At 39.1% G+C, this 16,227-nt stretch overlaps 1 protein-coding gene across 1 annotated transcript in view; it reads right to left on the bottom strand.

The window, feature by feature from the left end:
* Positions 1 to 16,227, bottom strand: part of DNER (delta/notch like EGF repeat containing) — a 298,336-nt gene that overhangs the window by 33,300 nt on the left and 248,809 nt on the right. Inside the window, 1 exon segment of the mRNA XM_075068501.1 lies at positions 3,399 to 3,521. Within this exon segment, the coding sequence (XP_074924602.1) occupies positions 3,399 to 3,521 (123 nt within the window).

Raw genomic sequence — 16,227 nt, 5'->3', positions numbered from 1 at the left:
ATGGGGCTGTTTTCATTCATAAAGTTACTCATTTTCGTAAGTGTTTACAGAGTCCTACAGGTGGAATGATATAAACTTGTTCAGGGTAAGTTTAGGCATGCATTGGTGGTTGTTCTATGTAAAAACTGAGTAGTGTATTTCAAGGCTGACCTTTGATCTGTTGGTTGCTTTTGCTTGCATAATTCATCCCCTTTACTTTGTGATCCACTATATATACAATAGTTTATGCTGAAATGCTGAATACTCCCTGCAGCCATAAGGGTACAACTTCACTGATCCTACTGTAGAGTCAAAATCTAAATGAGTACTTCTAAGTAACTATAATTAATTTATTTCTGTGGGTAATTTTGTGAGCTATGCTCATAGATTTTTGTTGGTATTGCCTTTCATTTTCCCGAAGATTATGTGCTTTACAAATGCACCACCAACTTGAAATCTAATCAGTTAACAAAACAACAAAATAAATAATTATTTGTTTCAGATACTACATCTTCATCTGAATCTCCCTGCCAGTACAGTACTGTGGTTTTATAGGCACATTTCTCCCTTTTTTTTTTTCTTTCTTCTTGGTTGCACAAAGAAATAGGTAAAACAGATTGAACATACGAAGGAAAACAGTGATACTGAAAGTCCTGTGAAATGCAAAAAATAAACTGGAAAAATTAGAAGAGCAATTATACCTAGTCTCTTTCAGTTATTTGTACGTTTTCATCTTATGTTTCACTTGTAAGAGTAGAAGGCGAAAATATTGAGAGAGAAATTTTAAGTTAATGATGTCCCTTTAACATCAGCTCCATATCAACAGATTGTGCCACACTTTGCTAACTATGATTATATGTATGGTAACATTATATTTCTCAGAAATAATAGCCTCAACAAGACACAAATTTATTTCACTTAGGATATTTGTCAGGAATTACAGTCAATGTTAGATTTGAACTCTCTGGCATCAGCTATTTTATGAAAGGACATTAAGAAATTTACTAAATTACAAACCATTCCCATTCACTACAACATACTTAAAATGAATTTTAAGGAAAACACTTTAGCCTTCTGTCCATTCATGATAAATATTACAGGTTTCCCGTTTCAATAATGATATGGCTGAAGTGAAATTAATCTAAAAGAACTACTTTGATTAGATGCAATGTATACAGAAAAAGTGTTTTGTGAAATTTCTGTCAGTTATTTTCTTATTTGTATTACTAATATATATTTATGGAAATGATATATCAAATGGTTATTTTCACCTGACATGCTACAAAAATGATGGATATATCAGGAGTACAGGTATCTTTATAGTATTTTTATAACCCCAGCAATGAATAGCTTCAGATTCAGTGAGTTTTTTCATGGGTACAAGAGTCTGACTTGATCGAGAAGTGTGGGAAGAGCTTAACTACCCTTATAGAAACATGACACATTTCACCTCTATCACTTCTATGCTTATATCTGTTCCCCTATCTCTTGTCTGTGTATTTTTTTTGTTTTTGATCTATTCAGATGGTAATTTCTTCAGTTATGGACCTCTCATGTTTTATGTCTTTGGGTGCTGTAATACAAATTATAAATAATAATAATATTCTGCAGGCCTAAATGAGAAGAAGAGGGATTTACATAATTTAACTGGTAATGCATTTGTTTTATGCATACACTTAGTCTTGTTTTACAATGTCCTTTTCAGCTTGTGCTTTATCCTTGCCCATTCAAACAGTATTCTTTATGTCAGGATACTTGGCAAAATTCTGTAAGTCAGTTATGAGCTCTTTTATGGCCATCTGACCAGAGAAGAGCACATTTCAACATCAGTGTATTATGTTAACCAGCACAGAGAAAGAGGCTATCACATTATTCTGTTCCAATCAGACTTTTACATAGACTCCAAATCAGACAAAGGTCTCAGAAATTTACAAACAAAGCATTCAGTGTTGCCTGACAATTCTCCCTTGTACCCAAGAGTTTCCCTAGAAATTAATGAGCAAATATTTTTAGTGTCCATCTTACGGTCCCAGTTGTGCAAACACTTATGCATTTGAATAATTTGACTCTTTTGAGTAGTCCTATTAAAATAAATGAGTCTGATTCTCTACTGCTCTGCACTTTGTAGAGTCACGTACAACAGTGCAAAGTAGGTGTGAAATGCTACCAAACCAGGTAATAGTAATGTTCTATATCCACTTTACAGTGGTGTAGGTGACTACACAAAGTGCAAGGCAATGGAGAATCAGGCCCAATGGAACGACTCAAAGTAGAAAGCACAATGTCTTATAAAAAGTGTTTATAGGATTGAGCCCCATGCTGGCATTTCAATCAAATGCACAAAATTAACTTCCTATAATTTTAGGGGTTAAAACTTTGGATTTTTTTTTTTTTTGTTGGCGAGATACACTTGTTGTATTAACAGTTTAACACGAAGTCTAAGTCAAAAAGACCACTGTTCCCATTGTCACTGAAAAACTGATGGTTAATTTCTCATACTTGGCCACTGGAATTATGTATTCTTCATCCAGTGGCAAAGAACAGAGCACACACCAATATGAAACATATACTTAGCCTCAAGCAGCAGCTGACTGAGCTTCAGTGAAAAGAGATAAGGATTTTTTGCTTGTTTGAGGAGATGTTTAATGTTCCTTAAAACACTGTTCTTGCTCTCTCTCTGTGTGCATGTTTGTGTGGGTGTAAAAACAAAACATATATGGTTTACTCTTTTTTAATGAAAACAAAATAAGTCTATTCTTAAAATATTCTGGATGAACAAAAAGTAAACAATTTTTTCTATATTTATTTTACAAAATTCGTAGGAAATGTTATATGAAAGCAGAATCTGTTGAATCAGGTATGACATTGATTTCAGTCAATATGGAGGAGTGTTCACTGAATTATCATTACTTGCGAATTTTATGATTTGCAAATAAACTTCCAGATAACTGGTTACATTTTTATTTTTTCACTGCAGACAGTTTTAAATATTTGTTTCTGTGTTTTTATCTCATTACACTAGAGAAAATTCAACAGAAATCTAGAAAGTCCTCTAGGCAATGGTTCCCAGCAATAATCAATTACAAACTATATCCAACAGCCAACTCACTATAACTCACATCTTTAACGGGAACAGAATAATCTAGTATGCCTACAAAGTAATGACCTGAACAAGGGAAATCCTTACCCAAGTTAATTTTGTTCATATGAGTAATACCATTGACTTCAGTGGATCTACTTATGTAAGTAAGAATTACGCAGGTGAGTAAGGGTTGCGGGATCAGGACCTACTTTAAATTAATTTTCCTACCTTATTCAGTGGCATACCACATCTTAACTTTTGTTATCCTGAAAGAAAGCATTAAAAAGCATGTGGAGTAAGCGATACTTATACAACAAGAGGCAAAAACATATTTTACCTTCATATTCAGCAAGGCATACACATTCATAGCTATTGACAAGGTCTCTGCAGGTGGCAGCATTCTGGCAGGGTGCAGAAAGGCATTCATTATATTCCTCTTCACAATAAAGGCCATGGTAACCTAAAGCACATGTGGGAGAAAACTGAATAAGCTATGAAATGCTTCCTGATAAAAGGTAACAATTTAGCTATCTTGGATTGTGGGTAGATGGTCATTAATTGAAAAGGTATTGTGTCTTTAAGGCCACAGGCTATTACACAAATAAAATGTATAAAAAAGGGTAGTGAGTCTGATAGATGGAACACTGTACATTTATTATATCAACAACATTTCCTAAACTACAAAGACAGATGACCAAGACCATTACTGAGACTCTGAAGAAAATGTGTTTTATTGTAGCAGTGAAATAATCCAATAAATACATAGTCACCAATTTGCATGATTAGCTTTGCCCTGCAGCTATTTCACTGGCTTGGAGTGATGGGGATCATGTAATACTACAGTTAGCATTTATGCTGTGTCTTCTTATTCTTAACACTCTGCAAATTCAAAGTGCAGCACAAACATCTAACAATTCAATTTTCACAGTACTCATGGGAGGTAGGCAAGTATTATAGTCTGATTCTGCACACGGAGCAAATGGAAGCATAGAAAGGCTATGCAACTTGCTAGTGGCACAACAGGATGAGAAATCATGAGTTATGTAATCCACTTGACCATCCAGCATTTTGCATGGTCTAGTGGATCATGTCATCATCTGTCTTAATACCGTAACTCCTCACTTAACGTTGTAGTTATGTTCCTGAAAAAAGTGACTTTAAGCGAAATGGTTTTAAGTGCATCCAATTTCCCCATAAGAATTAATGTAAATGAGGGGGTTAGGTTCCAGGGAATTTTTGTTCACCGTACAAAATACTATATTATATAAATATTATATATATACACAGAGAGAGAGAGAGACATACAGACACACACACACAGAGTATAAGTTTTAAACAAGCAATTTAATACTGGTACACAGTGATGATGATTGTGAAGTTTGGTTGAGGTGGAGGAGTCAGAGGATGGGCTATTTCCCAGGGAATGCCTTATGGCTAAATGATGAACTAGCAATTGGCTGAGCCCTCAAAGATTAACTGACACATTCTACAAGGGAGCACGAATGGAGGGAGACGAGACAGCATCACGGACAGCGACACACACCGTGTGTTGCGCGAGAGAGAGATGCACATTTCCCCTTTAAGTACACTGCCTTGTTAATTAGATCAGCTTGCTGAGAGTGCAGCTGCTGCCTGGAAGCTCCCTCTATCCTGAGCCCTGTCATGTGTCCCCCCTGCACTATGGAAGATGGGGTAAGTGAGGTGCAGGGGCAGGGGGAGGGGGATACCCTGACATTACCCCCCCCAGCAAGCAGAAATCTTGGGGAGCAGCTTCAAGACATAGGGCAGGAGCAGCACATGGCAGTGGGGGGAGGGACAGCTGCAATTGCTAGTCTGCTGGGCAGCTGCTGCACATGGAACTTAGGGGAATGGGGGGCTGACAGGGGGATCTGATAGGGGGGCTGCTGGTCCACCCTGTTTCCAAGTCTCCACCATCTAGCTGCAACGGACTGCTCTTCCTGCAAGCAGTGGACAAAGCAGGCGGCTGCCAAACAAAGTTAGAAGGGAGCATTGCACAGCTTTAAACTAGCATGTTCCCTAACTGATCAGCAACGAAACAAAGTTAACTGGGATGACTTTAAGTGAGAAGTTACTGTAGTAGTTGAAATGTCTATTTCAACATACTGCATTAGGTCAAAGCAGCATTTTTTCATATCAGGTAACAAGATAAATAAGACCATTAGTGTAGTTTGGGGTAGTGTGGGGATTGACTAGCCATAATACAGAGTTACAAGAGTTTTGTTTTATAAGACTGATTACAAAAGCAGTATCACAGCTTCCTCCCTGACCACTATATTTGCTTCTGGATCTATGTACATAATTCATAATACGATTTGTATACAAAGAACAGAAGGGTATACATTGTAACTCCTGTTTCTTGATTCTTCTGGCCAATTTACTACTGCAGTGGCTCTCAACCTTTCCAGACTACTGTACTCCTTGCAGGGGTCTGGTTTGTCTTGTGTACACCAAGTTTCACCTCACTTAAAAACTACTTGCTTACAAAATCAGACATACAAAAGTGTCACAGCACACTATTACTAGAAAATTGCTTCTTTTTTTATTACCATATAATTATGAAATAAATCAGTTAGAATACAAATACTGTACTTACATTTCAGTGTATAATATATAGAGCAATATAAACAAGTCGCTGTCTGTATGAAATTTTAGTTTGTACTGACTCAGTTAGTGCTTTTCATGCAGCCTGTTGTAAAACTAGGCAAATATTTAGATGAGTTGAAGTATCCCCTGGAAGACCTCTGCCTACTCCCAAGGGTCCACGTACCCCTGTTTGAGAACCAGTGCACTTCTGTATCCTATATTACTTACATAGAGCTACAAGAGTGTGCAGTACTTTACACATAAGTCTATTCAATGCAAAGAAACTCTTTAAATTATTTTTTTAATTGTTTAAATTTCTTCTTTTTTGACCCATGGTATTTAGTCATTAAAGAAGAGTTCCCCCTTTCCTCTCTTCCAGCTACGTATTACAATCTGTATTTAAAATGCAGGGCCCTCATCTTCAGTATATTTTATTTATTAAACGTATTTCTACTTTTCTCCCAATTCAGTAGTCATATCTAATTTTATAGCCAATTAAGACGTATGCAAGATAGAACTGATATAGTCATTCTCCTATTATTATTGATGTTTAATAAGCAAAAAGAATTATTTAAAGGCAGTGATAAGATGAAAATTTACATTTGTTCTCTCCCTATGAATCAAGCTTTAGGTCAGAAAAATTTAAATACCCCAGCTGTGTTTGACTTTTTACTGAATTGAAATTATATTCTCTACAATGAAAAAAGCAACAGCTAATTTACTGAACTCAAGTTGTTTTCTTTTTAGTACTATGTAATTATCTTGCTTTCTTACCTTTGGGGGAAAATATGGAGGGCAAATGATGGTGGGTTTTATTTTGTACAAGAGATTATATGAAGATTTTTTGATTTCTTTGAAAGAGATAAAGAATTCATTTTCTGTAACTGTGTCTCTCTTTCATAACATTTCTAATTCCTTTTGGAAATTAAGTCAAGTTGTAGAATGAACAGACTTTGGTATTTTCTTCCCACATGCATTAAACCATTTGCTATGTTCTATGAAATGACTGATACACTGAATACTAAGGACTCAACTGTCGTTCTGCAACAAGCCCTGAGTAAGAAGCAATGCATAGCTGTGCTTCCCCAGGAAAGCAGACCAAAGACCATCTTGAAACCTTGCTCCAGGAAGGAAACAATCTGCTCCATCATGATACTTAGTGCTGATTACTTCCTCATCTGTACTGGCCAGTGCATTAGCTTGGTAGAGCCTTAACTCCACCCAGTCCCTGCCCCTGCCAGCTCACCTGCATGGGAGGGAGAATAGAGGTCTTGCAGAGGTTGCTTTTCACCCTCCCAGACTGGTGATGAAGATAGCTTGTGCAGGGAATGAGGGAACCTTCTGCCCTCCTGCTCTCTTGTGCAAGCGGGTAAAGTGGATCACACATGGGCCATAAAGGTTGTGATATTCTCAACACCATCAAAATTTAATGATCAGCCCTGAGCACCCAACTCTCCATTCTTTGACTCGGATTTTTCCCTCAATAAAGAGTGCAGAATGGGCTTTGAGACTATGATAATGCTACTCTTTTTAGCCCATGTTCTCAAATATTGCAGTATACTATATTCTTCTTATGGACATCCACTTCCATATGGTTTTATTAGTATTTATTAAGCACTGAATGTTCTCAACACTGTACACAATACGAGTCCAAAAAGTTCCTGTTCTGTAACAATATAAACAAAATTATTTTAGAAACTTGTTTCGAGCTTTGTCTATCTTTCCTACTGTTCTGCTGTTTCGCTGGCCATGAAGAGTGTTTTCAGAACAAATTAAAAAACCTGGGCAGTTAGAATTTTGGCATTTCATTTTAATTTTGAAATATTTGTTCAGATTTGGAAACAAAAATAGCCTGGTGAAATTTCACCAGTTTTGACTGGAAATTGGCTCATTCACTCAGATCAAATTGAAATTTCATTCTGACGAAGACTAATTTTTACATAAAACATGTAATTACACATGTTTTGAAACTAAAATCATTGTTTCACAAAAGGCATGTAGAGTTGCATGGAAAAGCCATATACCACAGTACTTAATACTACATATTATAAACACATCTTTTCTCCACAACCACTCTAATTTCGAATGTATTGTCTCTCTGAGGTATCACAGCATCTTTTCCACTGAGCTCTGATGTGTAACTGGGATACAACACTATGAAAACTGTTTTGTAAATTATAATACAGTACTGGGTGTCCTAGGCACAGTAACTAGAGGTGCAGGGGGTGCTGCAGCACTCCCAGGTTGTATGCGGGGCCACTGTCCCTGCAGCCAGGCCTCCACTCTCCAGTCCAGGGCTTGGGTCCTGGCTGCTGGTCATGCTCCCCGGCCTCTAGCCCCTTGCCTGGGGCCCCAATCCTGGGGCCCCTGCACCTATGCCTCTGCTCCCCGGCCCTCTGTCTGGAGCTCGGGTCCTGCACACTGGCCCCATGCCCGAGAACCCGCACTCAGTCCCCCACTCCTGGGGCCCCAGACGATGGCCCCCCAGTCAGGGCTCTGCTACTAGCCCCATGCCTGCCTCCAGCCTTTGCCTCCTTACCCCTGTCCGGGTCCCGCCCTCCTGGAGACACAGCATTGGTCCCAGCGCCAGCTGCAGGGGGAGGGCGGACAGGGTAAGGAGGCTTTCAGCACTTCCACTATTAAAAGGGTTTCAGCACCGCTGCTGAGTATTAAAGCAGCGATTGTATACTTTAAAAAGTCTTGAATCACTTGTTTGTTACATATATTTATAAAAACAATGAATAAAGAAATAACTGGGAAAAGGGTCTCAAATATCAGTGTGCATGTAACAGTTCATAATGTGTGGGTTCTCCACTGTATTTTACATTTCATCAGAGAGTCTTTAGCTTGTTGTGAAAACAGTACTGCATTGCAGGAGTGTGTTTTTTCCCCCTAAAGAAGGAAATGCAAAAGGCGCAAGATTCTGATCTCAATTAATTGGTCTCAATTTAGAGTAACTCTGCTGGTCCAAGATCTTGCCAAGTCAAGGATAATTTAAAAAAAATAAAATATATTGAGATACTACAGAGCAAGCTTCCTTTTCCACCGTTACATCTTGTGGTTGCCTGAGACTGAGTGCAGTGCCTTCAAGTGCTTCTGTGTGCATGCAGTAATCTCTCAAGTAAATCATTTAGGCAGTCAGTCTGTTACCTTCTTACGAATTTTTGAGACTCCTGTTCTCCATACATTTCAGCTCTTTAAGACTGAAGAATTAACTATTTTCACTGTTTATATTAGTCTCAGCCATGTCAGCTAACTTGTGATGCATTGTATTTTTTAGATAGTAACATCTTTAGCCAATACCTATATCACAGAAATGGCAAGTATCTAACAGATTTTAAAAATGGTACGCAGGACATACTTAGACTAAGCATACATATACTTAGACATTTTAAGAATAAATATTTTCAAGTGTTTGTAATTACTTTTTTCTTGGAGGAAATATTCTGAATTGCATGATTAAACAATTGACTTCTGAAAATCAGTATTCACCTCCTTTTTATTTAAATATGACAGGTCACTTGGTGGTTTGAACTACAGTAAATGATGGATTGTCTGCAACTTGAAGTACTTAAATCAAGACTTACGTAACTCAGCCAGATGTTATGGGCATATTACATGATCAGGTGAGTGAGGTTCAGGAGAATAGACAAGTTGATCATGATGGACCCTTCTGGCTTTAAAGTCTGAGTTTATGTTGTCAAATACCACATACAATATGGAAAAGATGCCTTTTTTGCCCACTAGAGGGTGGATTGTGCCTATACACTCTATTTGAATCTTTAAGAGGGAAGGCATATAATGTTTTCATCCTGTTACCAACAGCCTGATTCTAGTTACATTGCAGAGAATAGCAACATTCTACATTGGGATCAGGCCATTGCTACTGCAGGGAAAGGTGATATTTTCGTTTTCCTCCCATGAAACTAGGATGCACCACACAATTCTTAGGAAATCGTCGTGTTTTGTGTTAGTATTCCTTAATACGCTCTGAATGCATTAAGGATGCTTATACTGTTTATACATGTATCCTCTGAAATCCATATCACTTATCTAAATCACTTATCTTTGCAGTCAAAGAGATTAAATGAATACATTGACCTGAGAGGAATCTTTTGTTGATAACTTCATCTGTCTCTGGCCTATTTATTAAAATTCTTCTGATTTTGTGTCAGAATCAATGAAAAAAACTGATTTCATCTTTGCGCTTGTACAGTGCACAGCTTACTCTGTGTGTGACCGGACAAAAACAATGAATAATATCTGCATTATCCAGCAACTCTAACTGCTGGATCATCAGTGCAATGTTCTTCAGTGCCACCTCAGCTGAAAAGCACCTTCAGTTATGCAGTATGTTTTACAGGCAAAGTGGGCAACTGAACTTCTATTTTTCCCAGGTGAAGGCAGAACTTGAACAGGCATTCAACAGCCACATCTTCATGTGGGCTGGTAGGACATAATGATGTGCATGTGCCCCCTACTCCTGGTTAGAGGTGTCCTTTCCCCTCACCCATTCAGGAGATGGTTGAAAATGAGAAAAACTTTCTGGAAAAATCTGTCCCTGATTTTCATTTCTAAAAAATTTGAAATTCATTATTTTCTAACCAGCTTTACCCAATCATTACACCTCCTTTTCCCTATTGGCAGTCCCCCTTCCTCTGCCATCCTCCCTCACAAAGACAGACACCTATCTCTTTCTTTCCCCAGGATGCCCAAATCCTCCTTTCTCCTTCTCAAACACCCTCTTCCTTCCAAGATCACTCACAGTCCTTCCCACACATTTTCATTCGTCAAGTCCCACATGCATATCAAGGTCTCCTCACACATACCATCTCCCCTTCACAAACCTCCTAGGCTCTCTCACACAGACTGCCCTGGGGGCTCGGACCCCACCCACCCTAACCTGATCCATAAATGGTGAGGAGTCCAGGCAGAGTGCCTAGAAGAGGCTGGGATCACTGACCCTTACATAATTCATAAACAGAGAGGAGTCCAGTCAGATTGGCTTGCAACGGCTGGGGCATCTCTGCCCTATGTATTTTCCATGGCCTGCAGGCAGCTCCTTTCCTAGGTGAGCTGCCTCTGTATACAACCATTCTCAGAAGGGTATGGGAGCTAGACTGGGGAGGCATACAGAGTTTGGGTCAGGCAGGCTGCTGAGAAGGAGCCGCTGCCTGGTTCTCAATCTCTCCAGGAGTACTTGGTGGGGCCAAAGACATAGCAGCTCTTACCACCTTCTTCTCAATTTCTGCACTCACAGGCCAATGAAAGGAAGGGGGAGAAATAGCTCTGCCTCCCGCTCAGAGGCTGATGAGGGACAAGGGGTAAAGCTCTTGAAGCTTCTCTTAGGCTTCAGGTCCTCAACAACTACCCCTTTCCCCCAACTTAACGACCCTAAGCACTTTGCGACTTCAGGGCAAGAGCCACACCTCTGTGTGCTGGCCTAATGGGGAACAATCCAATAAAACTCTGTTTTGCTTGGCAAAGTTTCATTTCATACAAACGTTATCCTAAAAGAGTTCCCAGAATTACATGTACAATAGGAGCTGCAGAGGGAATAAGAGGTATAGCTGCGGAAGACAAGATATGTGGAGTGGTCTGATAAGCTCTGAAATTAAACAGTGATTGAATAAGACAGAGAGATACAGGAAAGCTGCTCCAGATGAGAGAGGCATACTCACAAGCCCTGGCCAGATTGTGCCAAGCAGGCTGCGAAAAGTGCTGGGAGATAGCTGGCAGCTGGAATTAACCTGCAGCCATCACTGCCAAGTTCTTGAGATTGGTCTGCCCCCAGAGAGATGGGAGAGAGAAGAACAGAAAAGAATTGCTGCAACTACAGGAAATGTTGCACCTGCCCATACTGAAGCATTGAGACCAACCTGCCCTCAGCTACAAACTTGCAGGAAGGAAACTCAAAGAGTAGAAGAGAAACACCCCTAGCTATTACCAATGAAGTTGCTGCCCCCAGTTCATTTTTCTCTTACTCTTTTTTTTTAAAAAGTTCTAATAATTATATAACTTCTGTATTTTGGTGACTCAGAGAATGTGTGTGTGCGTCTTATATCCATGTCTGTACACGTGGGTTTATAATGTATGTGCTACCTGGGCACATTATTTTTATGTATTATCCAGGGGTGAAATCCTGGTTCTACTAAGCTCAAAACCCATTGACTTTAATAGGGTCAGGATTTCACACTAACAGTTTGACAACCCATCTTGGAATTGATACTTAGTTTCCCCTAATATCTATATACATTATTTTCCAACTGGATTTCAAACTCCAAATTCTTATAATTCATATAATTTCTCCAAAGCAGAGACAAGAAGAAGAATGGAGGTTCCTTAAATAAATTATTGGTAGAAACTCCCACTGCATGTAGAAGATTTACAGACTATATAAGGACATCATCCACGGTACTACAACCCTCACTGCAATCCCATCTTGCTGTTACAGCTCTAAAAGCTGTTCAATTAGCAGATAAGATTTCTACAACTATCGAGCCAACTTATGTCAAAGTTTCATTGGAAACGCTACTTTCAGCTATTCATGGTTTATAAATCAAATAGTTTTAATTCTTTTGCATTCAAAATAGACACTGCTACCCAATAAGATAATTCAGTTTGAAAGTAGGCTTTAAAAGATTGGAAAAGGTCGTTACAAATTGAAAAAAAAAAATAGCTTTGAAATGAAGGGCCCGATCCTATGTTCTATGAAGTCAACAGAAAGGCTCCATTTCATTTCAGTAGACTGAATCAGGCCATAGATGAGCATAGATGAGTACTGTGATTATTGTATTTTCATCTCCTTTTGATACAGAGCATATAACACAGGTCGTGTGTGTGTATGGTTTTGGGTGAAGAGAGAGAAGGAAATATTTCATTTAATAGGAAAATTCTTATATTCATGGGCATTTCAAGGGCTATTCAAGCTGGATGATAAAGTTTTTTTTGGTCAGGGTTGAACTTGCAGCCTTAGTTTTGTCCACTTCAGTTTCTGTTCCCAGCAAATCTAAGGGTGTTCAAAAGTCCAAACCAATACATTTTCGTTGTCAGTAATGGCAGGAGAGATTGTTGGACAAAAGTCAACATGGTTTCTGTAAAGGGAAATCACATCTTACTAATCTGTTAGAGTTCTTTGAAGGGGTCAACAAATATGTGGACAAGGGGGATCCAGTGGACACAGTGTACTTAGATTTCCAGAAAGCCTTTGACAAGGTCCCTCATCAAAGGTTCTTATGTAAATTAAGCTGTCATGGGATAAAAGGGAAGGTCCTTTCATGGATTGAGAACTGGTTAAAAGACAGGGAGCAAAGATACAAAATGGTAGGAATAATGGTCAATTATTCTCAGAATGGAGAGGGTTCACTAGTGGTGTGTTCCCAAGGGTCCAGTCCTAGGACCAATCCTATTTTAAACTTATTCATAAAATGATCTAGGAGAAAGGGTAAAAAGTGAGGTGGCAAAGTTTGCAGATGATACTAAACTACTCAAGATAGTTAAGACCAAAGCAGACTGTGAAGAACTTCAAAAAGATCTCACAAACTAAGTGATTGGGCAACAAAATGGCAAAATGAAATTTAATGTGGATAATGTAAAGTAATACACATTGGAAAAAATAACCCCAACTATACATACAATATGATGGGGGCTAATTTAGCTACAGCTAATCAGGAAAGAGATCTTGGAGTCATTGTGGATAGTTCTCTGAAGACATCCAAGCAGTGTGCAGTATCAGTCAAAAAGCAAACAGGATGTTAGGAATCATTAAAAAGGGATAGAGAATAAGATGGAGAATATCTTATTGCCCTTATATAAATCCATGGTACACCCACATCTTGAATACTGCATACGGATCAAAAAAGATATACTGGCATTAGAAAAGGTTCAGAGAAGGGCAACTAAAATGATTAGGGGTTTGGGACAGGTCTCATATGAGGAGAGATTAAAGAGGCTAGGACTTTTCAGCTTGGAAAAGAGGAGACTAAGGGGGAATATAATAGAGGTATATAAAATCATGAGACGTGTGGAGAAAGTGAATAAGGAAAAGTTATGTTCCCATAATATAAGAACTAGGGGCCACCAAATGAAATTAATAGGCAGCAGGTTTAAAACAAATAAAAGGAAGTTCTTCTTCACACAGCGTACAGTCAACCTGTGGAAGTCCTTGCCTGAGGAGGTTGTGAAGGCTAGGACTCGAGTAGGGTTTAAAAGAGAACTAGATAAATTCATGGAGGTTAAGTCCATTAATGGCTACTAGCCAGGATGGGTAAGGAACGGTGTCCCTAGCCTCTGTTTGTTAGAGGGTGGAGATGGATGGCAGAAGAGAGATCACTTGATCATTACTTGTTAGGTTCACTCCCTCTGGGATATCTGGCTTTGGCCACTGTCGGCAGACAGGATACTGGGCTGGATGGACCTTTGGTCTGACCCACTATGGAGGTTCTTATGTAAGATTTTCTGACAACTCAGAATAGAAAGGCTCTGTGTAAGTCATTTGGACACTGGCTCTGATGCTCAACTTTCTGATTTATCACAGTTTCAATGGGCATGCATGCAGTTTAGTGTTTGTCTGTTAAGCCTGATGTAACTAAAAATAACGTAAGTGCTTCCTGAAATATAGTGGCCAATCTTGCAATTGGATCCATGCAGGCAAGTCCTTGAAGCTATCTGGAGCTCTCATCGGGGACATATACTTAAGTTCTATATATAACTTAGAAATTGGGGATAAGTATGTATCATTTATTTTACCTCTGAAATGAGAAAAATCTTCTACAAAGCATCAAACTGCTTTTAAAAGTTAATTTACAAATTTACATTAATCTAATGTATCTTTAAAAAAAAGATCCCATCACTTATAATTAAAATCTGCTATAACAACAAGCCATTAGATCAGTGGTTTTCAAATGTTTTGAGCTGAGCCTACCCTTGCTTTGAGTTACAATTATTGGTTGTGCCCCTTCCAACCCAAACAAAAAGAGGTGAGTCAGGGTGGAGGTGGTGCTCCTTCTTTGAGCCTCACTGCACTGCACTGCACTGCCTGGCATTGTCGCTCGCTGCCTCCCGCCCCTCCCCGAACATACCTCCATGCCCTAGGAGGAGCACCCCATAGTTTGAAAACCTCTGCATTAGATAATGTAAGATATCCCTATGTGTTCCAGTCTTGAGAAAATAATGACAGCCAGCGTTAAAAACCCCATCAATATTAAATGCTGGTTTGAGAGTGCTCTGCAGATTGTGCAGCTACGCAAGTGTCATAGCTATCATTTGTCACTCTTCTATGTTGCACACTGGCCAGAAAACATGGAAACTAAGCTGCCTACAAGGCAAAAACAAAACATTTCACAGTCTTTGGGCTAAATGAAGCAGTTTAAAATTCCTCTCATGTGTAATTTCTGAGGTAGAAGTAACGGAGATGAAAACCCAGCTGACAGTGTATGCCTGATGGTGAAAAGAGAGGGCAAAAGGAAGGATAGCATCGAGGTTGCAGATGAGAGCAAAACTCTGTGGTTTTTTTGCCTCTGTAATTAAGACATGATAATGCCTCCTAAGTACTTCAAAACCAGAATTGTTCCTGAGATCAAACGTTAGAAAATTAAGTGGAACTTATGGACTCTGAAGTTCTGAAAACAAGATTAAGTTTCAGATAAGCAACATAACATAAGGAAATAGGTATACAAGTTATGGCTATGAATGTATGCATGCATATATGAGTAGAATATTGTAATTGTAACTATGGTGCAACTACAGCATCACCTCACAGTAGAGTTGCCAACATTGTATTTTAAAAATAAGGGACTTACACCCTTGCCCCACCCCTCCTGCAGATGTCATTATTAGCATTAATAATAATAATAAGCAGTACTCACCTACATTTACCAGGGGTATTTCTTCTTGTTTTTTGCAACACTCAGCAACTCCCAATCATGTTGTGCAGAGATGAAAAAATAAGGGACTGTTGACAACCCTACCTCACACCAGTGGGGGGAAGCAATCAAGCAGAGAGAGGCACCTGCCGGGTAAGCTGTTTACAGGAAACCAACTCCAAGCCCCAACCTTGCACAACCCAGGGAAAGATAATGATGGACCATTCAAGTTAATGAAAAAACACTGAAGCTGAAAAGAAAACCCCAGACTTGGAAAACCAAAAAAGGAGAGAGTTTGCCCCACTCCATGTAACCATGAATTATCCTCGTCAGAGAAAAAGAGGAAAAAATGCAAACCCTGTTAAAAGGAAAGAGGGCTTGAGGGTAAGGATTTTAATAAATTGAGAGCCAGCATCTAAGTGGGGTACTGTCCATGAAACACTGGATCTCCTCTAGGACAGAGGGCATGCTGTGAAACTGTTCAGAGGCAATAGGTCACTTGTGATGGAAAAGGGAATTTAGCTACCTTGGAAGTGCAAAGCCTGAGATAGCATCTTTATGTTTATTTTCTGCGTAACTGGTCTGGGTTTGCCCTCCTTACTATTTCACCTTTGAATATCTGATTTTTCTATTAAACAATCTTTTTGCTTATTTTTACCCCAAGCAGGTCTCTGCTGTGCAAACTGTGTGGTGTGTGTG

The sequence above is a fragment of the Chelonoidis abingdonii genome, chromosome 8 (assembly GCF_003597395.2).
Source record: "Chelonoidis abingdonii isolate Lonesome George chromosome 8, CheloAbing_2.0, whole genome shotgun sequence".
Taxonomy (NCBI): domain Eukaryota; kingdom Metazoa; phylum Chordata; order Testudines; family Testudinidae; genus Chelonoidis; species Chelonoidis abingdonii.
The sequence above is the reverse complement of the archived record's forward strand: the minus strand, read 5'-3'. Positions and strand labels throughout refer to the sequence as shown.